The sequence below is a fragment of the Camelus ferus genome, chromosome 3 (genome assembly GCF_009834535.1).
Source record: "Camelus ferus isolate YT-003-E chromosome 3, BCGSAC_Cfer_1.0, whole genome shotgun sequence".
Classification (NCBI taxonomy): domain Eukaryota; kingdom Metazoa; phylum Chordata; class Mammalia; order Artiodactyla; family Camelidae; genus Camelus; species Camelus ferus.
In genome coordinates this window covers 886815-900691 of record NC_045698.1, presented here as the reverse complement: position 1 = coordinate 900691, position 13877 = coordinate 886815, and the positions used below count along the sequence as shown (strand labels likewise).

At 59.9% G+C, this 13877-nt stretch overlaps 1 protein-coding gene across 5 annotated transcripts in view; it reads left to right on the top strand.

The window, feature by feature from the left end:
• LPCAT1 (lysophosphatidylcholine acyltransferase 1) overlaps window positions 1–13877 on the top strand; it is a 43550-nt gene that overhangs the window by 17730 nt on the left and 11943 nt on the right. For 3 of the 5 annotated variants that reach the window (XM_032469522.1, XM_032469533.1, XM_032469530.1), the window contains 7 exons: window positions 3936–4150; window positions 7234–7346; window positions 8574–8634; window positions 8887–8945; window positions 10724–10758; window positions 12103–12157; window positions 13751–13833. In XM_032469522.1, the coding sequence (XP_032325413.1) occupies window positions 3936–4150; window positions 7234–7346; window positions 8574–8634; window positions 8887–8945; window positions 10724–10758; window positions 12103–12157; window positions 13751–13833 (621 nt within the window). Of the gene's footprint in view, window positions 1–529; window positions 3449–3935; window positions 4151–7233; window positions 7347–8573; window positions 8635–8886; window positions 8946–10723; window positions 10759–12102; window positions 12158–13750; window positions 13834–13877 lie in introns of those variants that run through there. The other 2 variants (XM_032469539.1, XM_032469527.1) reach the window with 2 other exon arrangements.

The window sequence follows — 13877 nt, the reverse complement described above, 5'->3', positions numbered from 1 at the left end:
ATCAAATATATAATCAAACAAAATAAATCTAGACCAAATAAGAATCAGAATTTCAGTTTCACTGGGTTGAGAACCCATGGCTTGAAAGCCGAGACTTTGTGGTTGTGACAACTCACAGGTGACCTGACTCCCCGTTCCCTCTGCTCTGCTCTTGGGCTGGGCTCCTGCCCTCCTGTGCCCCCGCAGAGGGGGGTCCTCACACCGCAGGGTCTGTCTTTTCAAAACAGATGAGAAGGGCAATTTCCACGTCGCCTGCTGGCTCCCGTGGCTTTTCCTGTCTGTGATAATAATGTGCTCGGTCTCATCGGGCAATTAAGCGGCCAAGCTGTTGGGTTGCTGCAGCCCACTTCACAGGTGCCTGTGTGCGTGTGTATGTGAGGTGCATGTGTGTGAGTGTGTGGTGTGCACATGTGACATGCCCGCGTGCACGTGTGATGTGCACGCATGACGTGTGTGATGTGCCCGTGTGTGGTGTGCACACATGGTGTGTGCTTGACATGCCCGTGAGCAAGTGTGTGATGTGCCCATGTGCGTGTGTGTGATGTGTGTGGTGTGCGCACATGCTGTGCGTTTGACATGCCCGTGAGCATGTGTGTGTTGTGCCCGTGTGTGTGTGTGACATGCACGCATGACGTGTGTGTGACGTGCACACCTGGCGGGCCCTGTGCAGGGAGATGCGGGGCTTTTTAAGTTTCTTGGGAACTCTGGCTGTTCGGGTCCGTGGAGGCTGACTGCATCTTTCTGTGTGTGCACAGGTGCATGTGTCTGTGCACATGGGTTTGAGTATGTGTGTGTGCATATATGCATTCGAGTGTATGTGCATGTCTGTGTGTATGTATGTGTGCACGTATTTGTGTCTGTGTGCCTGTGTACGTGTGCATGTAAGCATGTGTGTATGCACATGTGTGTGCACGTGTCCTGGTGTGGACCCCAGCTGCATACGTCGCGCACGCTGAGTCCCCCCCGCCTGGCGCAGCCCTCGGGGTGTCCACGCAGCAGTGTTTATTGAGAGCTCAGTGCGCAGCCCTGGGCTGGGCCGGGTCTCCGGGGAGATGAGAACAGACACCAGGCACTGAGCTCCTCAGAGGAGACATGGAGACAGCAGCGGCTGGGCTTGAGCCCTGGGGGGCTGGGAGGAGACTGGCTTGAAATAACAGGGTCCGGGGAGTGGGACACACGCACTAGGAGGCACCGTGCACACACACCGTGCAGGCAGCTGGGGGGCGCCTTATTTCGCACTGTGCACAGCGCTGTGGTTTTGAGTAGATCGATGCTGCACTGGGGAGACTTTTTGCTGAATGTAAGAGTGTCATTCAGACTTTTCAAAAATATATCTTAGGTTTTCAGTGAGAGGAGGAATGACACAATTTCATAAAAGACACTTGCTGTATGTTTCAAAACACAAAGTGTTGTAAAAACCGCAGCATCTTCTTACAAAACCCGGCCAGCAGGCTGACCCCTGAGCCAGGCAGGCTGCTCCCGTGGGCACTGCCCTCGGCCAGCTCGCGGTCTGGGAGGACGGTGTGACGTCCACGTCCCGCAGGTGGAGGGCTCAAACCGCAGGGATTCATTTCTCAGGGTTTTAGAGGCTAGAAGTCAGAGATCAAGGTGCCGGCAGACCCGGCTCCTGGTGACACCTCCTCCCGGCTGCAGACCCACCTTCTTATTCATCCTCTCTCTCTTTTATAAGGGCAGCAGTCCTGTTGGACCAGAGCCCCTCCCCAGGACCTCACTGGACCTTTTTACCAAATCCAGTCACACGGCGGGGGGTGGGGGCTTAGGGCTTCAACATAGGAACCTGGGGGGACGCTTGCCCGAGTGGCTGTGTGGGGCTCCCACCCCCAGATCTGAGTCTGTCTCCTTAGCGACTCTGGGATGCCGCGTGGACACAGGAGGCTGCAGCCCGAACTTGGACTTGCTTTTTGCTTTCCTCTGCTCTCCTGGGATGCCCTCCCCACCCCCCACTCCCCGGTGTCTCAGCTTGGAACTGCCCCTGGGAAGCCCCGCAGCGCAGCATCACCTCCTGCCTGCGGCCAGGACCACCCCTGCTAGTGGCCGGCCTGTCCCGGCACTGAGCACTGGGCTCCTCGCTGCTCCAGGACAGGCTCAGGCCCCTCTCCGATGTCGGTGGTTGGGGGTCCCACCAGCACACAGGCCAGCCCACACCCCTCCCAGTGCCAGCTCCTGCCCCATCTGTGAGCGCCCTTTCGGAGCAAAACCATTTGAAACGTGCAGGTCTGTGTTCTCTGCTGTGTCTTAAAGTCCCAGGTGGGCCGGGCCCGGGCTGCATGGCTCACACACCCGCCTGGTCGGGGGCCCCTCCACAGTCATGCCCCAGGCGAGGTGTCGGGGGCTCCCCCCACCTGGACCTCTCCCCATCACTGCTTCTCCCTCCCCCCGGCCCCTACTTCGTGTATCCTGTGCTCTCCTGGTGAGCTCATCCAGGTCTGGGACACTGACCACCATCCATGAGCCAACAGCTCTCCTCCCGCCAAACGCCAAGCTTGTCTGTCTGTGGGTGACCTCAGCTCAACGCATCTGAACTGGACAGCTGGCTCCCATGTCCCCACCTGTTGTAGCTACAGCCACTCCTCCACCCTCCTCACTGGGACCCCCCACCTCACGCCTCCCACCTGTACTGCCCTCAGAAGGCCCTTGACCCCTCCACTCAGCCTACCCCCCATTGTCACTCACCTGAGTTCCCGGAACAGCCTGCCACCTGCCCTCCTGCTTCCTGCACACCTGCTTCGGGGCACAGCTCCCCTCCATGCTCAGCCCTGCAGGGGCGCCCACATCCGCGTCCCCAGTGCCTTTCAGCACCCACCAGGCCCCCAAGACGTGCTGCCCCTCCCACTGTCCTCCTCCCCACTCTGTCCCCCACTGAGGGTGCCCCTGCCTCAGGGCCTTTGCACGGCTGTCCTCCCTGTGGCATGAGCCCCACCTAGCGTGCGCAGCCTCAGCCCTGCCCCACCGCTTCATCCTGAGCCGCCTCCTCTCTGTTCTGACCCTCCTCACCTCTCTCTCCTTCCTGTTTCACCTTTTCACGGACAATGTCTCTTTTTAACTCAGTGTCCATAATTCACTAATTTTTAAAAATTCTTCCTTCCCTCACTAGAGGGTGACAAACCTCAGCTGGGCAGGGCTGGTTGTGGGCGCTCACTGGGGACAGGGTGCGCGCTCTCACTTCTGCCAGAATGACGCAGGAAGGCCAGGTGGTGGAGGCCAGCCCTGCCGCCCTCCTCTTGGCCCCCACAGGCTGCTCTCCGTCGTGTTGGTGGCTTTTCTGCCATTGCCTGCATCACCCTGGGCAAGAGCGGGCTGCTCTGGGCCTGTTGTGGATGGGCCCCAACCACAGGGGGCTCGAGATGGCTGCACACGCAGGGCCACGTGGCAGGAAACAGCATCGCGCCTGCATCCTGGGGACGTCAGGCCGCCCGTGGGAACTGAGGTTGGGGAGTTTCGCCCACAGGTCTCTGCTCCTGACCCCGGCCGACTGCCCCTCCACGTCCCGATAACATGTTTTAGGTGTTAATGACGATTTTCCATTGAAAACTTAGACGCTTAGAATGCTGATCAGTCCCTTGACAGTCTCGTCTCTCTGATCTGGCCATGGGCCCCACTCTTTGCCTCAGGGTCCCTGCCGTGTCCAAGCTGCGGTGGGTGCCACGTGGCAGAGCCAGCTTTGGTTTCCTTGACTGACTGAGAGAGTCGTCCCAGACATGTTTAAACAGCCAGAGGGAAGAGCGCGCAGCTCCTCTCCTTCCCTGCTCAGGACGCTTTGGTGACTGCGGCGGCGGGTCCGGCTGGCCTGGACCACGCGCCGGATGGGTGGGCCCTGGCCCAGTTCTCCTCGGGTTGGCGTGGCCCCTGCCGGGCTGTGGGGATCAGGGTGCGTCCGCTGCCAGCCTGGCTGTGACGTGGCGCTTCTGTTGCAGGGTCGTGGATGTTCTGCTCAGGGCCATCATGCGCACCATGTGGTTCGCCGGCGGCTTCCACCGCGTGGCCGTGAAGGGGCAGCAGGCACTGCCCTCCGAGGCCGCCATCCTCACCCTGGCACCACACTCCTCCTACTTCGATGCCATCCCCGTCACCATGACAATGTCCTCCATCGTGATGAAGGCAGAGAGCAGAGACATCCCGATATGGGGAAGTGAGTGAGCCCCCCGCCCACCCCCGCTGGGAGTGAGTGAGCCCCCAACCCCCTCACTGGGAGTGAGTGAGCCCCCCTGCCCCCCCCACTGGGAGTGAGTGAGCCCCCCCCTCCACTGGGAGTGAGTGAGCCCCCCGCCCCCCCTGCTGGGAGTGAGTGAGCCCCCTGCTCCCCCCTGGGAGTGAGTGAGCCCCCCGCCCCCCACTGGGAGGGAGGGAGCTCCTCCCCGACTGGGAGTGGGTAAGCCCCGCCCCAGAGCGCGAGCCCCCATCCTGCTGGGAGGGAACCCCCACTTCTGGCCGGTGCAGGTCACAGCACAGGACAGCACGCACCCACACAGGTCACATCCGCCCACGTGAAGTCGGCGCCTGGCCTTGCATCCCTGTTCTCTGTTGTGACTTCTGTAATACCGTTGTGGTCTTTCTTACTAGCACACAAGTGCCCTCGGCTGTAATGTGCTGAAATGCTTCTTCAGATTCTGATAAGAGCGCGTTACCTTATCACACAGAAGTTCCAGAGGCCGGGCTCAGCTCAGTAACTGTCCCAGTGCGTTAGTTGTAGCTGCCACCTGGGGGCGCCAGGACTGCGCTCCTGTCAGAGGCTCCCGGGGCCCCAGGCGTCCTGGGCTCGGGGCCGCCTCCTCTCCATCTCTTCACCATCACGTGGCTTCTCCTCCGTGTGTGTCCGTGAAAGAGACACGTGGGATTATTCAGGGTGACACCCTCTCCGGACCCTCACTAAGTCCATCCGCAAAGAGCCTTTCTTCCAGCTGAGGTCGCGTCGCGGGTTCTGGGCGCCCCGGGTCCACCGCACTGCGGCCGTCCATGTGCCCCTCTCTCTTCAGGGAAGACGCCTTCCCAAGCCCTGCGCCCCGCGCCCCGCGCCCTGGCCGAGAAAGCACTGCTCCGGCTGCCCTTCGTGGGTCGGCCCACCCGTTGCCTGCTTCTTCTCCCCGGGGCTCCATCTCCCCCGGCCCCCTGCCTGGCCCGGCCTGTGCTGCCCACGTCCTCGCCCACCAGCCCCTCTTCCTGTTAGTCTGAGCCAAGTCGGGTGACCAGTGTGTCACGCTGAGCACGACGGGGTGGATTCAGGGGCAGGGCTGTCTGGGCAGGAGGCAGGCAGGGCTCCGGGAGCCTCGCTGCCGTCCTGACCCCTGACTTGACCCTGAGCCGAGTGCAGAGCGCCCCCCAGTGGCCCAGCCATCGTGATTGCCGTCCCTCTTGTCCATAAAGCATGACACTTTTGGACCTTTTGAAAACTCACAGCTTTGGTGAAGAGGTGATTGTTGAAAATATTCAAAATGCATTCACAGTTAGATTTATAAAGGCCAGTTGAGTGATCAGACCGGTGACTTCTTCCATTTTTCCGTCATCCGGTTTCTCTCTGTAGAGCCCGCTGCATTTACAAACTCTTGGAGTTTGGTGCTCAGGTCCTGATGGCAGCGCCCGCCACGCTTCCTTTTAGTAAAACGGGGGTTCGAGCTCTTGCTGCAAACGTGGCTCGGGGCTCGCGGTACAGAGGCTGCGTTTGCTTTCTGTCCTCAGAGCGCATGGTCCTCCAGGGTGGGGACCGGTGTGGTGCCACCCGAGACGCACAGTCTGGGCTCCCCATCGGCCTGAGCCCAGAGAGCCCTTCTGCTTCTCTGCCTTCAGCTTCCAGTTCATCCAAGAGGCTTAAAAAGCCTCTTCGTCAGTGTTCCCGTCTTTGCCATGTAGACAGAAAAGGGAGACTTCCAGGTCTGGCCAGTAAAGCCCACCCCGGCCACGTCTGCAGGCCCCTCCCCCCCGCCCTCCAGGAGGCGACGCTGTGCTCGGGGCCAGACAGTGAGAAGCCTGAGAGATGGTCGGCCGGCCACTTATTTCTCCGTCCCCTTGTCCCTCTGGGCTATTCCCCCCGAGCCCCCTTTCCTTCTCACATCGTTTTGAGCGGCGTCAGGAATAGTTGGCAAGGAAAGGTGAAGCAGTTCCAATTCGGCGAACAAGCGAAATATTTCAAGACGTAAGAAAAAAAACGTCACTCAGGTCCATGTGCCTTCGATTTTGTGAGTCCCGTGGCGCCAGCTTCATGGAATTTTATTCTTTTAAAAAATGTGTTCTCTTTGCTTTTTGGAAGACCTCCAAGAAATCAGTCATGAAGTACTGCTCCTTACCAGTGGCAAAAGTGCTCAGAAAGAAGCTCGAGGCTCGCCCTGGGCGCCGCGAGGCGGGGCCGGGTGCGGGGCAGGTGGGCGGGGCCCGCTCACCTCGGGTCAGAGTCTTCACTTCCCGGAAGTGCCTTCCCACCTTCAATGGTGGCGCCCCAGCCTCGCCGAGGGGGTCCTGGGCTGCCACGCCCGCTTAGGACAGGGCCTGTGTGAGTGTCCCGGGGCCGCCGTGACAGATGCTGCAGCCCGGGCAGCTTAACATAGAAAGAAATGTACACTGTCTCACCGCCCTGGGGCCAGGAGCCCAAAATCGAGGTGTGGGCAGGTCAGTTCCCAGGGAGAATCCGTCCCGGGCCCCCCCCCCCAGCCTTTGCTGGCCCCTAGCTGTTCCGGGCGTCCCCGGTTGTGGCCGCATCTCTCGTCTTTGCCTTCGTTGTCACATGGGCTCTCCCTCGGTGTCCGTCTCTTCTCCCTTCTTCTGGGGTTACCAGCCACTGGTGAAGGCCCAGCCCTGTCCAGGACAGCCTTCTCTTAACTTGACCACATCTGCAGAAGCTGGCACCTGGGCTAGGACGTCAGCCTGTCTTTCTGAGGGACACAGCTCAACCCACAGTGGGGCTGGCAGGGTCCAAGCCACACGCCCCAGGCCCTTCTGGTTCTGGGCCTTTCTCGCCTTCCCCGGTGACACAGGTGACCGAAGGCTCTCTGCTCCCTGGAGGGTCAGCCTCGTCTGTCTCTTTCTCCTGATGCGTCATCTGTGGAGCTGTCACTCCTGGCCCCGAGGGTTGTCAGGCTCCCTGGCGTCGTCTGAGTCCAGGGGACTTCGGTGGTTCCCCGACTCCCTCGTGGTCGGGCACCTGCAGCCTCACGTCTCCCTGGTCGCCGTGGGCGGCCCCCGTTGGCCGCTGGCCCCACCCGAGTGCCCTATCCTCTCTTGCAGCTCTGATAAAGTACATCCGGCCCGTGTTCGTGTCCCGATCAGACCAGGATTCCCGCAGGAAGACAGTGGAAGAGATCAAGAGGCGGGCACAGTCCGGTGGGAAGTGGCCACAGGTGCGCAGCCCTGCTCGCATTTTGAGCAGATTTATTCTTAAAAACGGGAACTTAGAGATTGGAGGAGAAAGGAGGTGTGTGAGGGCAGGCCTGCCCTCCCGGAGGCGGGGTTTGTTTTGCTCCGTTTTACCTTCAAGGTGGCAAATCCAAGGAGGTGCTTGGGTTCTGGAGTTTTAACAACAAAAGAACTAGTGAAAAGCAGTTCTCAGGCATCTCGAGTTCCCAAATCACCTTTATTAAAAATGAATCTTTTTGTCCGTTCTGAGTTGGAAAGAGCTGACCACCCTGCCTCCCTGCACAGTCTCGTGTCCGAATAGTCAGTGAGTCTGCAGGGTGTGTCCACGCACTGCTGAACCCCTCGCTGGGCTCGCCTGGAGCGTCTGCCTCCCTGGGACGTCGGGGAGGCTGAGCTGGGCTGCGAGGCGGGGCCTCTGCTCACACTCCCCGTGGTCGCATTTGACACGAGCTGGTTTGTTCTTGTTTGTCTTCCGCTGAGCCGACGCTGAGAAGCTGGAAATCCCACAGAACTGTGGGGTTCTGGCTGCTCAGAAGACATCGACGGCCTGGCTGGGGGCGCCCACACCCGTGGATGGGCCGCGGCTTCCAGGTGCTCTGGCTGCCCCTCCGAGTGCAGGTCGAACGCCCTCCACTCAGCTCACCTGCCTGACTCTCGGGCGGGCCTGGTAGGGCCCACGCTGGCTCTGTGGGTGAGGCAGTCTTTCCTCCAGGGCCAGGAGTGCATGCGGCCTCACGGCTGGACCTTCCAGCACGCGGGGGAGGGTTCCGCTTAAGTTACGTCGCTGGAAGTCAGCACAAGAGAGTAACTGAAGTCCCAGAGAGGACGGCGGCCGTAGCCGCTGGTTCTGTGGGCGTTGGCGCTGCTGGCCCAGCACCCCGGCCCGAGGCCCCATCCTCGGCCAGGGCTCCCCGCCTGCCCTCTTTGGGCTTGTGGGGTGCCTGCCCCGGGCAGCTGTGTCCAGTCCTCGCAGCAGCCGCACGGTGGGCAGGACCGCCACCCGTTTGCCAGCCCCGCCGTCTATGGGGGCACGAGCTGGGCTGCTTCCCGATGGTAGTAAAGCCAGTCGTCAGAGAGATCAGTGAGCGCTTCCACAGGCACGCCGCCCTGTTCAGCCGAGTGTGGTCGGACGGTCAGAGAGGCGCTGTGAGCATCGCCCCCTGTGAGCTCTGAACCCGCCCCTAACGCTGGTCTTTTTATTCCATTTCAAGATAATGATTTTTCCAGAAGGCACTTGTACCAACAGGACCTGCCTGATTACCTTCAAACCTGGTACGTAGTTTTCTTATTTCCTGTTCTCCCTGAGCCCCTCACTCTGCCAGCACGCCTCGGCCTGGAGGCGCCCCCGTGCCTGTGTGCCGCCGCCCCGGCTTTCTGAGTGTCCACGCAGGCACGGCGCGTGGGCACCGCCGGCCACCGACTGGGAGGGCCTGGCGGAGAGGCCTGTTCTGTTCTGAGACCCGCGCGCGAAGGTGGGCGGAGGACCTGCCGCCCAGAAGTAAGACGGTGTCCCTTCCCCCGCAGGCGCATTCATCCCGGGCGTCCCCGTCCAGCCCGTTGTTCTGCGGTACCCAAACAGACTGGTAAGTGTGCTTTCCTGGGCACAAGGGTCCGTGCAAATTCCCGGGGGATGAGAACTGCGCGGCGTCCCAGCGCACCGCGTTTCCGTCAACCCCGGTGTTCCGGAACCTCCCCCGGCACTCGCTCACAAAGTCCCACTCTTGTGGGTCAGGGAGTGGTGGCTGGTCTCGATCCGGACGTGCTGGTGTGAGACTCCCGTGCCCTCAGCCGCTCTCACTGCCCAGCTCACATGCCAGGATGTTTTGAAATTGAGAATCTTTACGTCCTGAAGGCCGGAGGCCTGGGGCAGCCGTTGGGACTCAGAGGTCCTGCCGGTCTCATGGGCCGGGGGGCCGGGACGAGCCTCCCCTGTGCATCTGTGACCCCCTCCAGCAGGTACCTCAGTGGACGTGGGGCCCTCTGAGCTGAGGGGTCCCGGGCTCGTGCCCCGGCCCTCCTGGGTGCAGGTCCACCGAATGTCACTCAGCAGAGGATGAAAGGTGGATTCGTTCATGAGCCTCCTCTGTCCACTGTGTCTTTCTGACGGTGCCAGAGAAACGCGGGGCATGGCCCGGGGGCTCTGGAGTTGCCAGTGCAGACATGGCAGGATTCCTGTGACATCTGTGCTCACGAGGGGCTTTCGGGCCACCCGTTTCCCAGCCAAGCCTGTCGGGTCCAAGGTTTGCGCACTGATCCTGTTCCTGTGGGTGTGGACAGGCCCAGGAGAGCGGCCAGGAAACGGAGGCCAGTCAGAACCAGCAGATGTGACTGTTCTTGTGACTCTGAAGAGGCGTTCGTTAGCCAGTTTCTGAGAAGGAGACTCCGCCATCAGTGTGTGGAATTCTAGATTTCCCCCTTTAAGTTTTGACTTATTTGAAGCACGGCACTGGGTCTTCTGGAGCGTTCGGCTCGGTTGTGCCCAAGCAGGATGCCTGCCTTGTGCTCACAGTCTGTGTCGTATGTTCTTTCGCTGCTTGGGGTTTGAGCCCAGACCTGCACAGTGGGCGGGGGGAGCTGGCCGGGGACCGCGGGAGGCCCCATGGCAGTGGGGTTGCCAGGGGCCATGGGAGGGGTCCAGGTGGTGTCAGGCCTACAGGAGAAGGAAGCCCAGGCTGGTGATGTGACCTGTGTCAGGGGAGAATTGGAACACGTGTCACCCCCGTCCTCACCTGGGTGGCTGGTACAGGGCTGAGGCTGAAGATGGAGAGCTGCGGAAATGCCCCCACGGGGCCCTGGACACACACGGGGTGGGGGAGATGTGGCCCAGCAGTGCTCTGTTCCGCTCCCTCCTGAGCCCGGGGCTGACCTGCCAGTGTCTCTGACTGAGAGTCTGGGCAGGGGGACCTTTGGGGGCACAGGTGGGTGTGGAGTTGGAAGGAGGCTGCCAACAGCATCGTGAAGCTGGGGGGGTGGTGACAGGCAGGGCAAGGCCTGCAGAGCATGTCTGAGAGTCAGGCACACAAAGCGGGCGCCCGTGCCGTAGCCTGCAGGTGCCACACGTACCGGGAGGAGGGCGACAGTGGGAAGAGGGGCGGGACTGGGTCTTAGGTGGATGCTGGAACTGGTGACCGTGCAGCTGTGGGAAGAGAGGTGAGCGTGTCTGGGGGGACCCGGGGGCGGTGAGACGCGCCTTCTGTCCTGCCCCAGAGTGGACGTGAGCGATGAGGGAGACCAGCATCTCTGGGGTCCGAGGTGGGCTGAGTGGAGGGCGGGGCGAGGCGGGCTCGCCCGCAGGAGGAGGAGGGACGCAGCACATGCGGGGTTCCCAGTCCAGATTCATCCGCACCTTTCTTGCCCCCAGGACACCATCACGTGGACGTGGCAAGGACCCGGAGCGTAAGTCAGACCCCGTGCTGTCTTGTTTGTCCCATCCTGCGGGAAAGCGCAGGCCCGCTCGAGTGACTGCAGCAAGCGTGGACGCGGAGCACGTGGCCCGCTGCTGCTGGACCGCAGCTCGGTTCAGCCCCTGAGGCTAATTCAGCTGTTGCAGCACGAGGCTGGCCTTTCTCACACTCCTGGATTCCGGGACTTAACTTAATTGTCTTCAGCCCTGGCGGGAAGGTAACTGAGCACGTCTCTTCCCGCCTGTCTGTCAGCTCAGTGATCACCATCACGTTTCGACCCCAGAGAAGACAGGGGAACCCAGGACCCACCTCTTGCGTGGCTGCAAGAGGCACACAGGGGTCCAGGTGCCAACGTGGGAGCTGACGTTCAAGAGGCAGTGGTGCTGCCACGGAGGCAGGAGGTGGAGGGAGGGTGATGAGGAGAGAGTGGGGACTGGGAGAAGGCCTAGGGAGGAGGCCCTTCGGGTCCTGGTGGCCTGGGCTTGGGGCTGGAAGTGACAAGTACATTGTAGGGCCTGTGTGGTCTGCACTGGGGCTGCCTGGGGACAGCCAGGGAGGGGCGGACAGCCAGGGAGGGGGGGGACAACCAGGGAGGGGCGGACAGCCAGGGAGGGAGGGGGACAGCCAGGGAGGGGGGGACAGCCAGGGAGGGGGAACAGCCAGGGAGAGAGGAGGACAGCCAGGGAGGGTGGACAGCCAGGGAGGGGGGACAGCCAGGGAGGGAGGGGGGACAGCCAGGGAGGGGGGACAGCCAGGGAGGGAGGGGGGACAGCCAGGGAGGGAGGGGGAACAGCCAGGGAGAGAGGAGGACAGCCAGGGAGGGCGGACAGCCAGGGAGGGATGGGGACAGCCAGGGAGGGAGGAGGACAGCCAGGGAGAGTGGACAGCCAGGGAGGGAGGGGGACAGCCAGGGAGGGAGGAGGACAGCCAGGGAGAGTGGACAGCCAGGGAGGGTGGACAGCCAGGGAGGGAGGGGGACAGCTGGGGGGAGGACAGCCAGGGAAGGACGAGTGTCAGGTGGATGAGGGTTCCTGAGCTGGGGGCCAAGCGGGGGGCTTGCAGGGCTCACTCAAGCAGGTGCAAGTGTATTTAATAAGATCAGTCAGGCTGTTTAACAGAAGTGGCTTTGCTGCTCAGCTCAGCTCATTACCGTGTTTTGAGGTTCAGATTTAGGCTGAGGAAGGCTCAGCCTCCCCCTCTGAAGGAGCATTGCCTGCTCAGTAGTGCCCTCTGCAGGGGAACGGGGTCTGCAGATTCTGCTCCCAAGCTGAGAGTAATTTGACTACAAGGAACTGAGAATCTTTTAACCAGTGGTGTAAATCTGTTTGTTTTTAAGGTTGAAAATCCTGTGGCTCACGCTGTGTCAGTTTCACAATCAAGTGGAAATTGAGGTTTGTAAAGATACAGTGTTACACAAGGTTACTCTGGAACACACCTGTGGATACAATGTCATTTGTATAGTTACAATGTTCTATTCATCTCTGTAGATACAATGTTGCACAGTGTTATGCTGGTGTCTGTGCAGATGCAGTGTCACAGGTGTTCCCGTGGATGTAATGGTACACAGTGCTGTGTTGGTCTCTGCCCAGGCACCATGTTGTGTCCTCTCTCTTGCTTTGAACCCTTTCCATTTCTCATGGCTCCTTAGAGGTGCTTCCCAGTGGTTTTGCATCAATCACTTCGTGTCTCTTGCGTGACTTTTTATCCATCCAGATAGGATTTTTAAATCAACAGGAAGCTAAACCTTCATTCTTTTATCATGGTTAGCATAGCTTAAGGGCATGTGAAATTGACACACATGCAGCTAAGGATTCTTTTGGCCTGTACCTCCCCCCGATCGTAGCACTGCTGAAATCATACTGCTGAATTTATCATTCCTCCATCCTCTGTTTAACACTCAATCAGACCAGGTAGCCTGCCTCCCGGTTTTCAGCCCATCTCCAAAGTCACGACACCCCTGCTCCCTGCTCCCTGCTCAGATGAGTATGGTCCCATTCACACGGCCTGTGAATTACGCTGAGTAGATAAGGAATCGTTTAGTTTCTTAAAAGGGGAACTAACTTGCTCCTCCTACACCTGACAGTGAAAGATGAGTTTTACACAACTTAAAGCGTTTGATTGCTGCCTTCCAGTAAGTACCCCAGACTAACACTCACGTCATCAACAGGCCCAGCTCTCAGCCAGGCTTTTCATTTCAGTAGAACATAAGCCACTTAGTTATAAAAGACTGAGCCAAAAGGGCCGCGGCCCGAGTCCAAGGGCGGCAGGCCCACCACGTGGGGTGTTCTTATGTGACTTGTTGGCTGGCGGCTGGGAGGCAGCGGCGGGGAGGAAGACGCTCTGTGTCAGACCTGGTGTCTAATTTTAAGGGTTGAAAAGAAACTGTATGGCTTTGTAAATCCCTCTGAATTCTTTCCTGTGTCACTCTTATCAGATGCAGTTGACATAGTTCTAAAAATGTAGCCGTGCATGGAAGGCCGTAACTACACGACGAGAACGGGTGGGAGGTCGGGAAGGTCTGCGCTCGTGAATGTCTGCGTTAAAGGAAAGGGGCTTGGTGGTGGCTTTTGCCTTTTCTGCACGGAGTGTAGGACTCACTCGTGTAACACACTGCGTACGCGTCAGTTATGCAGCACATGCTCCCAAGGCGACTCATTGTGCTCTCCAAATGCGGTAGATGTCAACAAGCTATGAACAGTCATTTATTTAGAAATAATTTGCTGTTATCCACAACACAAAACTGAGACCCTTAGAAACGGAAGCACGTGTGTGATTCTTCAGCATCCAAAGACTAAGCCTGTGTGCAAAGTTATGATACGCTGCGCTGGCTTCTGTGTCAGGGGAAGTGGCAGCTTTGAAGGTGATTCTAGGGGCAGGTGCCGACAGATCGTAACTTGTCGGCCTCGTGATCGTCACTTGCGGGGCGACGGTGGGGCGGTGCTCATGGTGCTCATGCAGGTAATGCCGCTCCTCTGTATGCTCAGTTCCTGCCCGTGTACAGCCCCTCGGAGGAGGAGAGGAAGGACCCCGCTCTGTATGCCAGCAACGTGCGGCGCGTGATGGCAGAGTGAGTACACGGCCAGCCCCTGCGGCTGGCTGGCGGTGTCCACG